The following is an 18,905-nucleotide window of genomic DNA, read 5'->3' on the forward strand; positions in this document are numbered from 1 at the left end:
TAACAAAAAAGAAGGAATTTGCCCAACATTTTTAGCTTGAAGTCATCTTGGACTCAATTTGTCTTCGTTGCATTATTAAACTCAGCGCCCCGAATCAGCTTAACGGCTGATTCGAGGTATGTTTCCTCGTCCACACATACTTTTTCTTGCTTTTTGCACAAATACCCTATGAAATTGTAAACTTACTTTTTACCTACAGTTAGTTTTACGCAAGTGATGAGTTAACACAATTGACTAGTTTTTCTCGTGTCCATTCTTTATAGGTGTATAAATAATCATTCTTTCTGCTGCCTTTCTTTATTACTCTATTCTCTCTATCTCTGGCTTTCCTATCTAAGATAAAAGTAGATATAAGATGCAAAAGTTTTCACTAGATTTAAATTGCTTTTTATGTTATTCAATGTTGATTCTTTTACTTTCAGTTGGCTTTACTTTTTGTTTTCGCTCAATTTATTTTTATAATTTTTCAAAACAAAAGAAAAAACGTTTGAAATGAAGTGAGCCATACCAATTTTGAATTTATTTACTAAGCAAATGTTTATTTTTCAGCTTTTGCAATTTAAATAAGTTCTCTGCAAGAAGGTTTGTTTAAAAAAATACGTGTACATATATGGTTTATGGGGTATGGAAATATCCCTTTCTCCTAGCAGTAAACCTTTTAGTGTGGGCAACAATGATATTTTTCAAATAAGGCCGATCGGAATATGCGCTCTCTGGGAAGATAATACTTGTAATTATTGTACCATGGTTCACCGCCAACCCAGTTTTTAGATTTTTTGATGTCAGAAAAAACGAGTTTTGAAACGTGTGTCACAAAATATTGCAACAATGAAGCATTGCGGGACGATGTGTAGGCATGCATAATAGTTCGACTTTAATAACATTTTAAAATAAAAATACATCAACTACGCGTTTTTGTTTAGCGGCGTTCATTGTCGTTTATCTTTTGTTCTTCGACGTTTCTCCTCTATTCACCAAAAATAATCGATAAATCGGGGCTGCAGATGGAGGAGTTATCTCTTTAATACAGGATTATTTTATAACTTGGATTTCCGATGAGAAATTTTGTATTCCTAATTACGTATTGGATAGTTCATCTCGAAAACATAACCTAATATAACAAATTTGTGAAATTTATTAAGGCAGCAGTCTACCGGATATGAGATCACATATCCGAATCCGGCTCTTATTTTTTTACATGGTATCCGGAATCGGGTTATGCGGCGAAAATCTCTATCCGGCATATCCCTAGTGAATATTCAACATACAATAAGTGAACTGCTTGGGCGAAATGTGAACGAGTCCACGGAATGAAAATTCATGATAAGGCTGTAAGAGTAACGTTAATTTCTTCATGATCCAATGATCGAATCTAAACCAAATTAGTATGGGACACCCTCGGTGGTACCACCTTTCCTCAAAAATGGAAATATAGAAAGCGGTTAACGTGGTCCAAATTTATGCGGTAACATACATAAAAAAATATTTCGACGAATTCATAACCTCCTCCTATTTTGAAGTCGGTCAATAAAAGGTAAGTAGAAGAAATACCATTTTTTAATTTCATTTATATAAAATATTACATTAAAATACGAGCAGTTTTGATTCGTAGGTTTAATTTTGTCGATTCATCTTATAAATGTGAACTTGCTTGACAAACTAGAATACTCTCAATTATATTGTATAAGCATATGTATAAATAAATAATCCTTGACGCTGCGATCGGCTCTTAGCCGTGCTTACTCCTACTGTAGTTATCCGCTTTTGACATTGTCAAAAGGAACCAGAACTCCGGGTGGGCCACCAAAAGTTCCTTGATACTTATTGAGATCAGCCCCGATACTGGACGTGACCCCGGCAGGTTCCGCAATGCCGATGCGATTTGCAAAACTGGGATTTGCAGGTAGCTTTGGTAAAGTTGCAGTTGTAGCTGCAGATCCATCTGCTTGCACAGCATAACCCAATTTTCCGCTACCCAGAACACCTGGTGATCCGCCAAAGCCACCGGTGTACTTGCCAACGCCAGCATTAGTTGTTGAATCGACGCTACCCTTGCTGCTAAAACCGGCGAAATTCGTGCTCTGCTGCGTACTGGTAAACGTTGAGAATCCACTAGGGGTGGCCGCTTTATTGAAAGTTTGTGAACTTCCGCTTAAGCTACTTGATGTGCTGTGTTGAAAATCTGTTGGTAGAAAAAACAAACGAAAACATGTATATGTACAGTGACGTATTGGCACAAAGAATCTTTCGCAATACATATATGTATGTATGCGAAGTTTATCATTCTAATTTCTTTTCGAATTTATCTTTTTTAATATAAATAGTTAAACCAAAAAAAAAAAAATAAATATAAAATCTTTAAATTTTGTGCAAAACTCGGGAAAATTCAATGAATTTGCATACTAATTTGCAACTTTCTATTTATGCAGTTTTAGAGCCCATTAAATTTCAGTATAACGAAATGCAAGTTGTAGTTGTTAAAAAATCGCGTTGATTTTTGGGAATTTTTTTCACGCAAATGTTCGACAATTTTGTTGTGTGGAAGAAAATATTAATACCGTCAGTAAAATAATGCCATGAATCAACGCGATTTTCTAGCAACTCTAAACTCTATAGAAATAGGTTAACGTGGTCCAAAGTTTTGCGGTAACATATGTACATAAAAAAGATCTCCGACGAACTGATAAATCGGTTGCAAAACTCTATAATAATTATAATTCAACCTTGTAAATGACAATAGGATGTATGAACACAAATACAGCAGTATAGTTAAAATGATTTTACGATGATAATAACTTGTTGATCTTTTTGGTTAAACTCTATAGAAATCGGTTAACGTGGTCAAAAGTTTTGCGGTAACATATGTACATAAAAATAATTTCCGACGAACTGATAAATCGGTTGCAAAACTCTATAATAATTATAATTCAACCTTGTAAATGACAATAGGACGTATGATTACGATAATAACAAGTTGTTGATCTTTTTCGTTAAAATTTCAAGAATAATAATTATTTCCCCTCCCTTTGTCCACCTACTGGAAAAGAGTATATAACAACCTTCTCTATGTGTTTCCCTGCAATCCTTTAAAATTTCGTTTAAATCGGTACAGTAGTTTTTACGTGATGCGCGCACAAAGAAAACGGCAACAGTTTAATTATAGTCATGTGAAAAATAATAGGGACACGACATTTAGGCCAGTTTCTCAGTGTCTGGTCAACACTAACTACAGGTTAAACATCGCTATAGACTCACTGTTATATGTTATGGAGTCGATCACGTAGATAACGATATTTAACCTGCAGTTAGTGTTAACCAGACATTGAGAAACTGGCCCTTATAATGTTAAAATTTTATGCTATCGAAACCCTGAAGTTTCTCTTCAAAAACTCACCTTTTTGGAGGCTCGTTTGCCCGGTGGTGGAAATTGTACTAAATCCGAATTGTTTCGTTGGTGTTGTACTAGCACTGCTAGGGCCGAGTATGTTGTTAGTTATCACTTTGCCTTCGTTACTCTTCGTAAATGTCGTCTTCGTCGAACTGCCAAAATCTTGATCGGCTGGGGAGGATGCATCGCCGCTTCCAGGTGCCGCCGTTGATTCGAATGGAGCTGCAAAATTTGTATTAAAACTTGATGAGGATGGTTTCTGGATAAATGTTTGTCCAGCGGATGCTGCTGGTTGCAGTTGAGACTGTTGTTGGTTGTAAATGTTAGCGCTTAGGTTGTCTGTTTGAGGATTTCGATTGCTGATATCATTTCCGCTTGCAGCTTCATTATTGCTCTCGTTTTCTGCAGTTGGTGGTATGAAAAGGACTGGTGGCAAAGTGGCGGTCTCTTCTTGCTTGTTGCTGTTGTAATTAGGCACTTGCGCGAATGGATTATGGATGTTTGATGGTTTGACAGTTGTAGTGACTTTTGATGGGGAGTTATTAAAAGCAAAAGTACGTGTGGTAGAAGTAGAGGCGGAAGCGAAAGTGGAGTCGTGCCGATTAGATAAACTGGGTGAAATTTGGAAGGAGTTAAAGGATGCGGGGGAGGAAGTTATGAAAACTGGCTTTGTTGCATCTGTTGCCTCTATGTTCTGCTGCGAGGGTGGCAGCAAATCATTGTGGACGTCTGAATTGGAATCGTCCGTATTGTAAATGAATGGCACTCCTGGGCTCAAGTCGGGATAATCGAAGCCAGCTAACCAAGGTGGCAAAGTGGCAGAATCAAACGGATTCTCATCTATTGCCGTTGCTGGAGTTGTCGTCGTGGTTGTGGTTGTTGTTGTCGTGACGAATTGGCCTGCATTCAGCGATCCAAATGGCCGCGCTGGCAAGAAGGGGTTGGAATTTGATAATTTAGATTTTTCCACCGCTACGGTCTCTTCCACTTCGGCATTGGTTATATGATCTACATTAGCGTTAGGAAGATCTTGATTAAATCGACTAAAATGATTAAGCTGTTGGTGCGTAGGTGTTGTTAAACGCGGTCTTTGTGTCGTCGCCGTAGTGGTAGTACTTTTGCTAAGGAATGATGTGCTTACTTTCGAACTGGGGAATGTAGAAGATGAGGCGGATGTTGAATCGTGCGACTGTGCAATGTGATTAGAGGAGAAACGATCATCGAAGGAGTGCGGTTTTTGGGTTGTTGTAGTGCTGGTAGTTTGGGAAGTCGTGGGATAGGCACGCACCCAATGAGGTCGCGGCGTGGACACGGTGGGACGTCGAGTGGTTGTGGTGACGACTTGGCGTGTACTGAAATTTGGAGCTGCGGTACGTGGTCGGTTCGTTGTGGTTGTTGTTGTGAGCTGCGATGCTGGTGCTGGCAAATCGATGTTATTGAGATCGGTGTATGGCTCAAGTGGAGGCAGGATATCCCGGGAGATTGTATCATTGTATTCGTGAATATCATCCGGAACGATGTATGTTACCGCTGCATCCAATTCAGGGTCATCAATATCGGCTAACCAAGATGGTATTGTGAACGAATCACCGTGTTCTAATTGGAAAAAGTCGTTAGGATTAAGCGGCGCAGGAGTGGTAGTTGTTGAAGTGGTTCGACTAGTGGTTGTGGTGCGACGTGTTGTTGTCGTCGTTGGTCTTTTGGTTGTGGTTGTCGTCGTAGGACGTTTAGTTGTTGTTGGACGATTAGTTGTCGTAGTCCTCGTTGTTGTTGGCTTTGTGGTACGCACGGTAGTGGCTCTGGGTGTGGTGGTAGTCGTTGTGCTCGTAGAATGAATGTCGCCCCATTTTGTATCTGTAAGGGGTTCTGTGGAAACACTACCTTCACTGGATACGCCTTTTAGATTGCCCTGTGTATTCAAACTCTGCCCGGCGGTGAGGGAAACTTTTATGTTATGTGTTATTGGGTCTTCGACACCAGATACGCGCTGCGGCACATTTCTCTCTGCAGTGATTATTTTTGGTTCTTGCTCTAACGGTGGCAGCAAATCCCAAGCGATGACTTTAAGTGAGTAACCATCCTCAGCGGGCATATACTCCACTGGACCACCTATATCAGGGTCGTTTAGCTCGACTATGTACGCCGGCAATGGGCTGATGCCATTGTTTTGTTCATGGGCGGTTGGGAATGGCAAGACTGCACTCGATTCCCTCGCCTTCAATTCGACGAGCTGTGCATTCTCCACATCTACAGTTGTCGTGGTGATTGCTGTTGCAGCCGCTTCCGGAAGTGGGCCCGTGCCAGTCGTACCCTCAGCCGAGTCGCTCGGAACACCAACGGCAATGGGATCTAAGGTGGGAAGGGGAGTTCGGTATTTAGCAGCTATGCGACTTATAATGGCTAGATCAGTAGGCACGTTTGGATAGTTAAAATTACCATTACTCAAGGGAGGGGGAGCATTGTTGTGTGGGATGGTAAGGGCAGGCATTTCGGGTAGGTGAATGAGGCTTTTATTAGTGCTAACTNGAGATCAGTAGGCACGTTTGGATAGTTAAAATTACCATTACTCAAGGGAGGGGGAGCATTGTTGTGTGGGATGCTAAGGGCAGGCATTTCGGGTAGGTGAATGAGGCTTTTATTAGTGCTAACTGGATTTTCTTGTGATTTTAGTGGGATTAATGCGGGCGTTAGTGATGGTTTACTATATTCTAAGTTTTGTGAGCGTTCCTCGCTTAAATTAAATAAGGTATGCTTTTTAGAACTTGATTTAGCGAATTGATCAAAATATGTTTGTGCGTGCGATGGTAGAGGCGAAGAAGCCAATAGAAGTGATGAGCTTGTGGTGGTGTCAACAGTGTTTGATTTGAATGTGTTCGAGGTGGTGCTAGTGCCGGCAAGCGTGCGATCCTTTTCACTCAAGTGCATATTTTGTTTTAAGGTGTTTATTTTTTGTGAATTTAAGTTTTTATGTGCATCCGTGCTAATCAAATCGCCACCATTATCAACATTGTTCTTTTCGGGAGTGTTTTTTGTGCTGTGAGTGACCACTGTTTCACGTTTAAAACGTGCTAACTCATTTTCAATAATTTCGTTCTCTAATTGCTCGCCATCTATCACTTTCCTTGCATCGGAATTCTCTTGTTGTTCACTTTTCGGTTCATCGTTTTCGTTTTGTTGATCGGTCGTATTTAATTTGGTAGTATTGGTGTGTGCACTAAAAAGTGTATTTTTTGTATTAGTGTTATTATTAAACTCACCAATGAATGGTGGCAGTAAGTCATCGGCCGGCTTCTTTATCTCGGTTATGCCCGAGGCATAGTTCGGTATTTCGAATTGTAAGCCCTGCGCACTGATTACCTTCCGGCCATCGGGTGTATCGATGGGTTTTAGTGCCGAAATCGGGTTACCATAACTATCGATGGCCGAAGGTTGGTTCTGGTTGAAGCCACTGTTACCTACACCGCCATTTTTACCATTTTTTAGAGCAGTAAATTGCGGTGGTTGCGCTTCTAAAGGAAATGGCGATTGTGGTGGTGGTGCAATAGCATCTGAAAAGGAAGTTTTGTTGTTGTTCTATTGTTGTAATGTATTTGTAATTTAGTTTTGTATGTGTGCTGAACGAGTATGCATACATATTATGTATTATCATACATGCATATTACATACTACAGGAGAAGGTCGAGTAGCTGCAGTGAAAAGCCAAACCAGTTTGTGAACATTCTAGCAGATAAATTGGTAGAAGCCGATTAGGTCATCAACTGGTATGAGCTCATATGGAGGCTTACCAGTTAAACCATTTCGAATAACATTCGATTATACGAAAGGCGGCGTTATCTGTCATCGAATTGTCAAAACCAAAACAAAAACGCCGAAAAGTTGGTCTTCTCGCAAATGTCGGCCGTGGAATCAGGTGTAAGTAAAGTCACGATTCTGGTTTCGAGATCGAAGGTGACAATTATTGTTTTTTTTTTTTTAATTTAGCCCGATTCTGAAATTTTAGCCGAAATTTTTATAATTTGTAAATTTTTTATTATTTATCAAGAATTGGTATTCTAGCACAGAAATCAAAAGCGCTTTTCTTGATAAATTATCAAGATTGAAAATGCTATTGACAAATTGAAATTTCATGTGAAATGTATGAATTTTGTATATTAATAAATTTGTTTCTAACAATTAAATACTCCATGTACCGGCATTTGAACCTGCGACACACGGAATTATAGTCGACATCTCTACCTACTCGGCTACGGCAGTCAAAAACTTTTTTGCTTTTAAATTCATATTTTTCATATGTGGCAATGAAATCAGTTCCATTCATGTGAAAATCAGTTCCACTAATGTGGAAATCGTAGAGCTCTTTGTTTTATAAATATTGACACAGAAGCTTTTACTTGATAAAAATCTTGATAAAATTTTTTTACAAAAAATTTATCAAAAAAAACACACAATTGGGCGGTAAATCAATGTATGATACACTGCCGGAACAAAGTATTGGCAGAGCAAATTTTTCACAATATATGCAACAATTTTTTTCCAATATTTTTCCGCCAATTTTATATAAAAATATGGTTCATTCAACAACAAANATGTATGATACACTGCCGGAACAAAGTATTGGCAGAGCAAATTTTTCACAATATATGCAACAATTTTTTTCCAATATTTTTCCGCCAATTTTATATAAAAATATGGTTCATTCAACAACAAAAAACTTAAAAGTATAATTCCTAAACTTTGTACAAAACTCGCGAAAATTCAGCAAATTTTCACAAAATTTTCAACTTCTTAATCAGATTTTTTAGAATTTTTTTGAGTATACAGTTTTGGAACCCATTAAATTCTAGTAAAAAATGCAAGTTCGGAGTTAGTCAAAAGTCGCGTTGATTTTTGAGAATTTTTTTTTTGTTGAAGGTTTTTTGCATTTTTTCCATATAAAGTATTTTCGAAAAAATTTTTTGCATGGAAGATACTGCGTGAAACAAAGATTCCGGTTATTCCTAGCTACTTAAAACTTGCACTTTATTATAATACAATTGATTGGGCTACAAACCTGCATACTCAAAAATTTAAAAAATCTGATAATTGACTAACTGATTAAAAAGTTAAAAATTTTCATGAAAATTTGCTGAATTTTCGCGAGTTTTGCACAAAGTTTAGGAGTTATACTTTTATGTTTTTTGTTGTAGAATGAACCATATTTTAAGTATGGAAAGAAGATGGAAGTCGAAGTAGTTATAGCTGAAATACAATGCCGGCGAACGGCNCACTGCAGGGGTGGCTAGTGTCCGCGCGCGTGTTGGTGTTGGTGTCGTAGTGGTGTGTTTTCTCCCGCACATGCATAAGAACGGATTACATACATATCCATTACCTTAATATAGAAAGGCCCTAACTCATATAGTCGCTGAAATGCAAAAAAGCCGTAACTGACTAAAATGATGTGGGATGAAATACATTATAATCAATCAAACGGGAATTTTGGATTTTTACTTAGTTAGGGCTTTTTGTATTTCAGCGCCGATGTGATATAAATAGGGCCCATATGTACTAGGGATTTCCATGCATAAATCAATCGAAAGTTCCTTCTTACCCAACAGGTGCTGGATTCATAATGCATACACTTATTCAAATTTAGAATGTAGAATGACAGCGGCCTTTACTTCGTGAAATGTTATATTACAATATAGTGCAACGTCCGACAGGATTAAATACATATTTTTTCATCAAAGATGGAATCGAGCGATTTCAGAACAAAAGTCAAAACAAATATCTACTAATTTCTAGGCATTTTGCTAGATAAAATTGCTAACGGGCATTTAGAGCAAAACAATTCTTAATTTAAAGATAATGAAAATCTAAAAAATAGCAAAAATATTTAAATTTTTTTAAATATTTTAGAGCTCCTCCTCTTTGTCATTCGAGTCTTATTTATTTGTCTCATTAGTCGCACAGTATAATAAGCAGTTAGGGTGCAATTTTAACTAAAATAAATTTAAAAAATATCGGGTGTTTTAAAGAGATTAATTTGCTAACTTTTCCGGTTTTCTTAGGCAAAAGAACCCACAAGGGTAATCATTACCTTAATTTCCGATTATTTTTTTAATGTATTGGAAATCGTGTCGGGCGGCGAACTTATTTTATGAACACCGAAGCTGCTTTGTGATCAGATACCTTGTTTATACCTACGCAAGAACCGCATTAGCAAAAAAACCGATTTGACTCAACACCTATTTCTTTGAAGCATTTATACCTTTATAGCGCACTCGATGAAGCCGTATTCAAAAGTAATTAAAATCTGTTGTTTTTATACGACATTTCTTGAATAATTCATTTGCGCGGTTGACCGAAACGGAAGCGAATAATAATTCGAATTTATTATTATAATAATTTCAAATTAAAACGGGATGTATATGGGCGATTCCACCGTCACGGATTGGGCATTTGTACAGAAAAAAATTGTCTTTCTTGTTTAAATTTAAGTATAAAGTACTCAAAAAATCTACATTTTGATAAAGTTACACCTAATTGACTATTATATAAGTTATTACAAAATACGAAAAAAATTCCACGAAACACAACCTCAACTACTGTAATTAAATATAACAACTTTTAGCTTTTATTGTCACGGGTGGGACAAGACCAATACTGCTTAAAAATAACTCATAATATAGATAAAGCAGTGATATGTAAGTTAATATGTAACACAATTTTATTAAAAGCCGATGAGTTCTACTATATATTTTTCTTACCAAACACTTGAATTATGAATCGCAAATTATTTGACAGTGCATTCAACACAAACTACTTAAAACTCAATCCAAAAATTTACTTAGAAAAATGCATTTAAAGCTTTAATTTGTTATTTTTTGGTTGATTCAAGATTTTTACAAATGTCATATCCACACGTTTGTTAGTTTTATAAAGAAAATAATTTTTGGCACTGAGGTTAACTTTCCCATGGAACCTCCCATATAGGAAACCAGCCTATTTTCATTGCGCGTCAAATGAATTATGCGTTTATATGTGTTTTCTAACCGATGTGGGAAATAAAAAACCGATTTGAAAACAAATTCGAGTCAATACGCTTTTGAATTTCTGAGCGTATTGAAATTTGGTTTATGCATTATGCGTTTTGAATCACAGCGAACTGGGTCAAAGTGCTTTATGTGTCGGTATAAACAAGGTAAGAAGAGTGGCAACAAATTATGAGTGGTTTTCTTAGAGGTGCAAAGCAAATATTTGCAGATGGACAGCACTAACAAAGACTAAAAATAAATACAAAACTAATAAAAAGCGCTTAAACTAAATACTATGTTGAAGGTAAGTGTGTGCAAACTCTGTGTTTTTAATATACATGCGATGAATACAAGAATGAATAAATAAATATACTCATACATTTGTACATAAGTATGTGTGTATGAATGTATGTATGCACAGTTGGATTATAATTTGCATTTTCAATTTTTGATGGTTTTAATAAAGGAAGACAAATTGATTAATTGCCACTATTATGGAACGCTTACACTATCAACACTTCTAAGTAATATTGAATTACATAACAAAGGCCGGTTGTATTCTGTGACAATTACATTAAGATACACACGTACACTTATGCGTACATACATATGTTAGTGCATACTTATTTGCATATTTCTACACGATGTATGTATGCTCACTAGGCTCGATTTAAATTACTTCCCGTACAGCTCGCCATTTGGCCATGTTGCTTAATTACCGTAATTACTTATCATTTTATTTTCTTCTGACATTTGCTTCTAAGTTTACAATGTGGTGATTCGTAATTAGCTGTCTATATATACAGTTTGTTTTGCAGTTATGTGTGCATGAGAATGTGTATTGCAGTCGCTTCAACAACTCACCACCGTGGTTGGGAGTTTGAGCTTATGCCCACTATGATCATAGGAAATGTGGAAGGATGGGGCGAGAATTTTATGTGAAATGTTTATTTCACACTCAGTGCTAAGCATACATACTTATGTACATACAATTTACTTTTCAAGAAGAAAATATTAATTTTAACACCATAAATTTTGCTTAGCTTCCATCATAATTAAATAGTGTAACCGATTTTTATTTTTATCTGATTAACTTGCTATTCGCCGTTTATTGTATTTTACGAGGCTTTAGATTTTTCAAACAAGTTATTGACTCATTCACTAGTTATTTTTTAATAATTAGCCTTCCGTCAAGTAAATGTGCACCCGCAAGCATGTGCCCAGGGTTTTAGGCAAAAAAAAAAAAAAAATACATTAAAGTGGCGTCAAGATTTTTGTTGGAATTCCTGAATAATATTTAAATGTATAAATACTGCAGAAATGTTTCGGCATTTTCTTAAGAATTACAATGCACGTATTTATCTCCAATTGCTTAAGTACTATGTAGAAGGAATATCTAAGAAATTCTGCAAATTATTATTAATTAAAACTATCTTTAGGAAGTAAAGTCAAAACAATCAAAAATATGCGGGGTTCACATGTCGTATAATATTACAAGCACATAAACCAAGCAGCTTAATTAATTTATTTATCTGTCGGTGTGTTTGCGAATTTTTGCATGCACAGCAGGAAGCAAACACAAATTATGGTGTTAAAATTTAATTATATGGAATTTCGTCTATCACCGATGAGGTGCAAAGCCGACGGGGAGTGTCATACGTTTATAATAAATGTGTATTTAAATTTGTTTACTGACAAATGATTGATTAGACGTCAAATTTATACTTAGCATTAGAAAACAACAGTTCGACGTAGAGCCTTGAGTCTAATTAATTTTTGCAAGGCAATTTCGAAATAAAACTATGTTTTGCAGTACGTAAGGGTTGCCCTTCTATTTATGCAACTATGTAAAAAAAATGTTTTGTCGAATGTAAGTGTCACACGGAAATGTAAAAAGTGCGACCCCTAGGTTCGGCTAAAAAAAATGTTTTTTTTTTTGAACTTGGCTTGCAAAACTACTTTACGATTCAGGGATGTGCGGCGAATTTTTTTTTGGTTGCTTGTATGGTGGTACAGTCTAACGTACATACATATGTATTTACATATATGCAGATACATTGGGTTTCATTGGGAATTACTCGCAAATTAATTAAACAACTGTTATTTATGGTACAAGCAGACTTATCTTGTTTGACTAGAATGACTCATAGCATTGTAGGAAAGCCCACGCTGTTTTGAAATAAAATATCGTTTATGTGGAAAGGAATTTGCCGAAATTTCCATTATTTGCTTCGTTCATCCGATTAGCCATACAATTTTTAATCATCAACATTAATCTGGCAAACAGCTAATTTATTTTCTTGTACATACTTCAACAAGCTTCTAACTAAATTACCTAATGGTTTTTTCGTTTCTACCAAAAAATGTCACCTTCTCATTGCCCCTTTCTCTTTTCGTGTTCGATTCTAAAGTAAAGGCAAACAGTGAGAAAATTTGGCTTAAAACGACAATATGTATTATGAAATGCACAAGCTAGACAAGGGCAAGAAGGCCAAACATGCCTTTTTTCAGGGTTGAGTGTAACTTTAAAAATATTTTGCATCGTGGAAGGGCAACATTTTTTGGATGAAACGAAACGTCATAAATAACTGCGTATTAAAACACATACATACATACATATTTACATATGGGACAGGGCCTGTTAAAATGGAACTACGATTCCAAAATAACTTCGAGAAAAACGACTTTGAAGTTGAGTATTTCCTTTTTTTTTTGTCATGTGTCTATCTTTGATGTTAATGAAAAGAAAAGGAATGTAACTAGAAAGCTGTAGCTTGTTGCAATAAAATAAAAATGGAGTGTCTATAATAATCGGTAAATAAGTAAATTCCTGTCATATATGTATGTACATACAAAAACTCATTTGAGCTCAACTCGAGATGTGTGCTTAATAAACGATTTTTCAGCAACCCTTTGCCGTTTTTAAATCGATTAAATCGAAGATCGATTAATCGAGCCCTTTCCAACTAGAGAAACCAATTACCTTTAAAAAACCTTTTTGAGTATGACGTTCTATAATCCATTGAATTTTAGGCGCAACCTTAAATATGTCATGACTTACAGTTCGAACCCACGCACAAATATTGCCTCGGATAAAATTTCTATCAGGCAATAACTTTTGCCTGTGGAGACGGGCCGTTATGGGATCTGCATGTTAACAAAAACTCGCCACCGCATGATCGTGACGTAGACGTTGCTTCTCTCTTTTTCGCAAAATCTTTAAAGAACGCTTTCATTTTTGAAAAAAAACTATGTAACAGTTATTCGTCGCTGCCCTATACATTTGATATCGAGCTACCGGGCTTGCTTTCAGCGCAGACAGTGAAACTATTTTCCAGGCCGCCTTTTTGTACTAATTAACTGAACGATTAACCGATCCACTTTTTATAAAGGTTTAAGTTCGCTCCTACCAACTTTTAATAGACAAATTTTCACCACTTTTTTCTCTTTTGTTTTTTAAATATGGTAATATCATGTTTGTCGTATTATTACTAAACGAAACCCGGTTCATAGACCAAAAAATCGTTTCAAAGAGCTGGGGGGAGATTCTGTAACCAGTTAGCGACAATTTTCCGATCGCCATCGCACTTTTTGACGCATGATATGCATATTTTTGAGTTCAATAAATTACTTTCCATATGCTCACTCGTATAAGCTGTCAAATACCATTTTTAAATATATTAACATGTTAAAACGTTAACGTTAAAAAAAACAGTTATTTTTAAGCAAAAAATACAACCGACTTCAATGCTCATATAAAAATTTATGAGTACCGTTAATTTCTTCATGGTATAATGATCGGATCTAAATCAAATTGGCATGGGACCCCCTCTGAGGTGCCATCTTTCCTTCAAAAAAAGAATTATAGTAATTGGTTAACGTGGTCCAAAGTTATGCGGTAACATAGACGAAAAAATAAATATATTCCGAAGAATTGATAACTTCCTCCTTTTTTGAAGTCGGAGATTCCCAATAATAATATCTAATTATTTATTTAACCATTTTTGCATAGTAACTATGTATATTTTATAGTTACAGATGCCATGGGGGATAAATAAAAAAATCGTTCGTATTAAAAAATTGTTAAATAAACAACTGGGTATTGTTTGTGGAAGTCTTCTGAAGAGAACTGAAGTTTTACGATCAAAAAATATTGATTTCCATTTCTACGAAAAAGTTTTTTTTTCATATAAAATACATGGACAAATTTAAGCGCTTTGAGCGACCACTAAATATTTTTTGATTTCAAAATAAAAAATAGGGGTATATTTTTTCGATATAGAACAATCCTAGGGAGTTGGAGCATTAAAATTCCGACTGTGCTTATTTTGGACCACCCTAATGACATGCATATCTATGTAATTTATGTATGCGCTTCTAGTCTCTCTGCTTGGCATAATTATAGTGATTTGGGTAAATGACAAAATTAGCACTGTTGTGGAAACTGAATTGCATGAATTTTGAAGAAACATATGTGTTAGTTAGTGTATGTATGTTTGTATGTGCATTCATATGTATATGTATTTTAGTGTGAAACGCATCCCAAAATCCATTTTAAAAGGTGTTATTTTAGTAAGGTCCTAGTCTAGGTCTTTAACAATTTCGATTTGTACAAAATTTGGTAGACTAGCCAGATAAAAACAAAAAAGATTTAAGGAAAAAGTTAGCTGAATGGATTAAGTCCTTTCTATTATATTATTCCATATATGTATGTATTCCCCTCAGCCAATAATGGTGCAGCATTAGTAGTGAAGTTTCACAACACCGGAAATAAATAGTGCAAGTATAAATACATAGCAGAAAAGACATATTATACATATGTACATATCGTTACCTTAATACATATAGAAAGGTCCTATCTCACATCGTCGTTGAAATGAAAAAAACCGTAACTAACTAAAATTGTTTATTGCATAAAGCGGTGTAATTTGATGAAATGCATCAAAATCAATTAAAAAGTGAATTTTGGATTTGGTTAGTTACGGCTTTTTGTATTTCACCGACAATGTTAGATAGCGCCCTTCTATATTAGGTTATGTACAAATGTACATATATGTAGCACGTCAAGGGTTTGAAATACCAAGTTTGGCTGGCGCTCCAAAAGCGGTCGTCACAAATGATCCGCACAATAGGGCAACGGTGATGGCGTGAACAGTTCTTAGCCACAATGTTTGTGAGCCCCGATGAGCAGCTATGCGCGCTGATGATGATAGCATATTTTTGATATATTTTGTTTTTGTTTTTATATTTTATTAAATATGTTTTCAGCACCTCCTCAGTGAGGCAATGTTATAAGTATTTTTTTTTTTCTGGGATGCTAAGTTTCCTTCTCTTTGAAAACCTGTTGAGTTGGAATGGAAAATATTACGTTTTAAAATGAATTAAATCCTTGATGAAAGTTTAGCTTGTCCAGCACAACTCATCTCCAAATATGTATGTAGTATGTGTGTGTATCTTGTGCTGCTTCGATTCCGGTGCTCAACGTGTTTTAACACTTTGTTCACAAACTCATAAAATGCAAAGAAGTGCAAATGTAATACAACTTTTGTAACACTAATTCACTCGTTTAAATTCAGCTTCCATGCATATTATCTATTGATTGCCACTGTTTATCACCTTCACTTTTGATAAATATTTAGCCATGTCATTTCATAACTCATGCCATAACGCAAAAACAGTATTCTTCAGGAGACGCGTTTAAAGTTTTCAAATTGCTCCCAAATTGCAGAAAAAAGAGATTAAAACTGTTTTCTTACGCAGAAACTACACAAAATCTCATATGTATGTATGTATGTACACGTCAGTCCTATATGTCAGCCGTCAATCGGCCAGTTCGTCGGATGTATGTAGATGACAATCACACTGTAGACACTATTTTTAATTGTTGTCCGGAACTTCGCAGCACCAAATCGTAACTAAATAAGTATGCAGATATTCCTATTGAATCAACGCGCGATTTACCAATTTTACTAACTTTTTTCTCACTTTACTTTGTGTATTGCTGCAATGAAGGTAGAGCGCCAAAAAATACGTCCACAACGCACGAGTTCTACGATTTTAATAAGTGCGCGTTTCTTGAGTGTGTCTTGCAACAGTACGCCACCGCAGCTTAGAGCAGAGCTTCCAGCGTTTAAAGCGCCATAACAGCCAACCAACAAGTTGCCAGAGCTGATGACGGCTACAGTAACAGCAACAGCGGGTGATCGCCGATTTGCCCGCAGCATCAAGTAGCGCGAAACATACTCGCTCAGCTTGATTTTATTTTTTTATATTTTTTTCAACAAAGTGTCTGAGCAATCGTGAGGCGAAAACAGGGAGCTGCGCAGGCGCTCGAAGTCGCAATGATCGCATACATATGTACATAGATAAAGCCCCATACATTTGTACATATGAATGTGTTTATAAAGTCTAGATTGTTTTGCATCGAATATAATCGATCGCTTCGCGGCTTGATCGGTTGATCACACAAATGCACTTTCAAAGCGTTTGGGCGTTTTTATTACTGGCTGCCTTTCAACACCACGTTTTGATAGTTATGTGCACATACACATACATATGTACATACTTACATATGTATGTACGTATATCATGCAGAAGCTATTGTTACATATTCATTAATCTTTTATTTGCGTCTGGCTTGGCTTAGTTTTTTCTTCGCTCGTTTATGAATTTTAGGAAAAGTAAGCATTGGAAAATAGTGATTCCCAACAAAACCAGCAAGCCATAAATTTATTGTTGTTTGTTTTGTGTCTCGACTATGATTTTTTGCCATTATAATTATTGTGCACAACAAATATCAAGACTAGGTGCATTTTTTTGTAAGCGACCGACAAAAGAACGCTTAACTCGGGTAAAATTTCCTTTTAGCTACATAGGCAAATTTTAAATTTACTTGCCCAAAGCTTAAATTAATTTGCCCAAAGTTAAATTTTTATTAAAATTTTAACTTAATGTGAAAATTTCCCTCTCCCCTTTCCCATTAATAATTCAAAATAGAGCAGGGTTTTCAGGTCGTGTATTTTTTAACCGACCTGGCTGAACTCGGATAAATAGCCGAGTTTGTGTCGTTGCTTTGCATGTATTTCGTCATTTAAGCGAGTGAGTGTTCTTTTGTAGCTCGGTTGCAAAAAAATGCCCTTACTAATGCATACAAAAATACGCGATCGTGCTGAATGCTGCGATGCTGGCACATATCTATGGAAGATTATTGCCTTGCATACTTTCAGATAAGTATGTATGCACATTAAGGTGGCCCTAGAATACATGCGGGAGAAAAAAGTTTAAAATTTTTGTAGATCCCCAAAATGGTAAAATAAGCAATTGGTTATGGTTATTGGAAGCCTCGTAAGAGAACCAAAGTTTTCCGATCGAAAAATATTGATTTTCGAAAATTCTATACAATTTTTACGAAAAAGAGTTTTTTCCTAATATAAAATACATGGAAAACTTAATGGGCCTTGACGCATTTCTAAATACATATATTTTTTTTTAACAAAAAATACGGGTACTTTTTACTCTATTAAGAAAAATCTTAGGGAGTGAGAGCTTTATGTACATTTTAAACTTTTTTTTAATCACCCTAATCTACATATGTGTATGCATGAATACACGTATTCACATTTGAAATTAAGTGACTGGTGTGGAGTACTTCGTTAAATAAGTGAAAAAAAAATGATTTTACTGAATAAATAAATTTGACATACCAATGTATGTTTATACTCACAAACAAACACAAGTCATGAGAAAGATGAGATCCAGGTGAAGGCATGCCATTAAAGCCGGCACTATTCGTAGTCTTTTTATAAATATGTATGTACCAAAACTTCACTATGCATACATATGTATGTATATATGTATGTATATATACATATATACGGGTACCTACATATGCATATGTATGTGCATTTTGTACCGTTAAATAAAAAAATCAACAATATTTATGTTTTTAATTGCCAATATCTTTTTCTTGAAAGCGCCGATATGTATAAGTATCTGTAGCATGTTTTTTGGATACTTTCATAAAATATTGTTTTTTTTTTTTAGCAAAATAGACAACTCGCCACCTAATTTCCAAAGGAAAACATTAAGTCATTGCCGAAATTCAGCGCAATACCAAATAAATAGAAATGTAGCCATATCATCATCATCATAGTAATTATCTCTATTATCATATTCGTAATCAACTGTGAAATAGTGCAATCAACAAAGCAGTCCATTAAAGGTACGGTGTAGCGACTTCCAGCGACTTGTGTAATACCACACTGCATACATCCATACTCATTCGAATACGATTACAAGTATGTAACAAATATATCTGTGGACATTTGGAAAAAAAACTTAAGTCTATCTTTCAGGGACAAACAAAATAGCATATGTCGACAAAACATATTTTACCGTCAAAGTGAAAAATGTAGAATTCAAAAGACATACATAATCCTATGTATACTCATAATTATTTTTTCGCTATTTACAACCTTCAAGATGTTTCTGCTTTCAACAACTGA

The 18,905-nt window shown here is 35.6% G+C and overlaps 1 protein-coding gene across 6 annotated transcripts; it reads right to left on the reverse strand.

Moving 5' to 3' along the window:
- Positions 1–1,495: 1,495 nt before the first annotated feature.
- On the reverse strand, positions 1,496–16,632 carry LOC108369610 (mucin-5AC). Of its 6 annotated transcripts, XM_017624751.1 has the most exons (6): positions 16,376–16,631; positions 15,482–15,742; positions 6,002–6,936; positions 5,825–5,876; positions 3,395–5,737; positions 1,496–2,182 (listed from the first exon to the last, which is right to left on the reverse strand). In XM_017624751.1, exons 2-6 carry the CDS (start codon positions 15,615–15,617, stop codon positions 1,755–1,757), a joined length of 3,894 nt encoding a protein of 1,297 aa, XP_017480240.1. In that variant the 5' UTR covers positions 15,618–15,742; positions 16,376–16,631; the 3' UTR covers positions 1,496–1,754. The 6 variants fall into 6 exon arrangements, with proteins under 6 accessions (XP_017480240.1, XP_017480237.1, XP_017480238.1 ...); XM_017624748.1 differs by having other exon boundaries at positions 3,395–5,876; positions 16,392–16,632; XM_017624749.1 differs by having other exon boundaries at positions 3,395–5,876; positions 16,387–16,632.
- Between the last annotated feature and the right edge of the window lie 2,273 nt (positions 16,633–18,905).

The sequence above is a fragment of the Rhagoletis zephyria genome, unplaced genomic scaffold (assembly GCF_001687245.7).
Source record: "Rhagoletis zephyria isolate East Lansing unplaced genomic scaffold, Rhagoletis_zephyria_1.1 Rzeph_scaffold_03767, whole genome shotgun sequence".
NCBI classification, from domain to species: domain Eukaryota; kingdom Metazoa; phylum Arthropoda; class Insecta; order Diptera; family Tephritidae; genus Rhagoletis; species Rhagoletis zephyria.

Coding starts and splice junctions, on each gene's coding strand:
- LOC108369610 (XM_017624748.1), bottom strand. CDS start 15,617: ATGCTATCATCATCAGCGCGCATAGCTGCTCATCGGGGCTCACAAACA. Junction 5,877..6,001: donor GCCTCATTCACCTACCCGAA/ATGCCTGCCCTT, acceptor CACCTACCCGAA/ATGCCTGCCCTTACCATCCC. Junction 2,183..3,394: donor GCAAACGAGCCTCCAAAAAG/GTGAGTTTTTGA, acceptor TTCTACCAACAG/ATTTTCAACACAGCACATCA.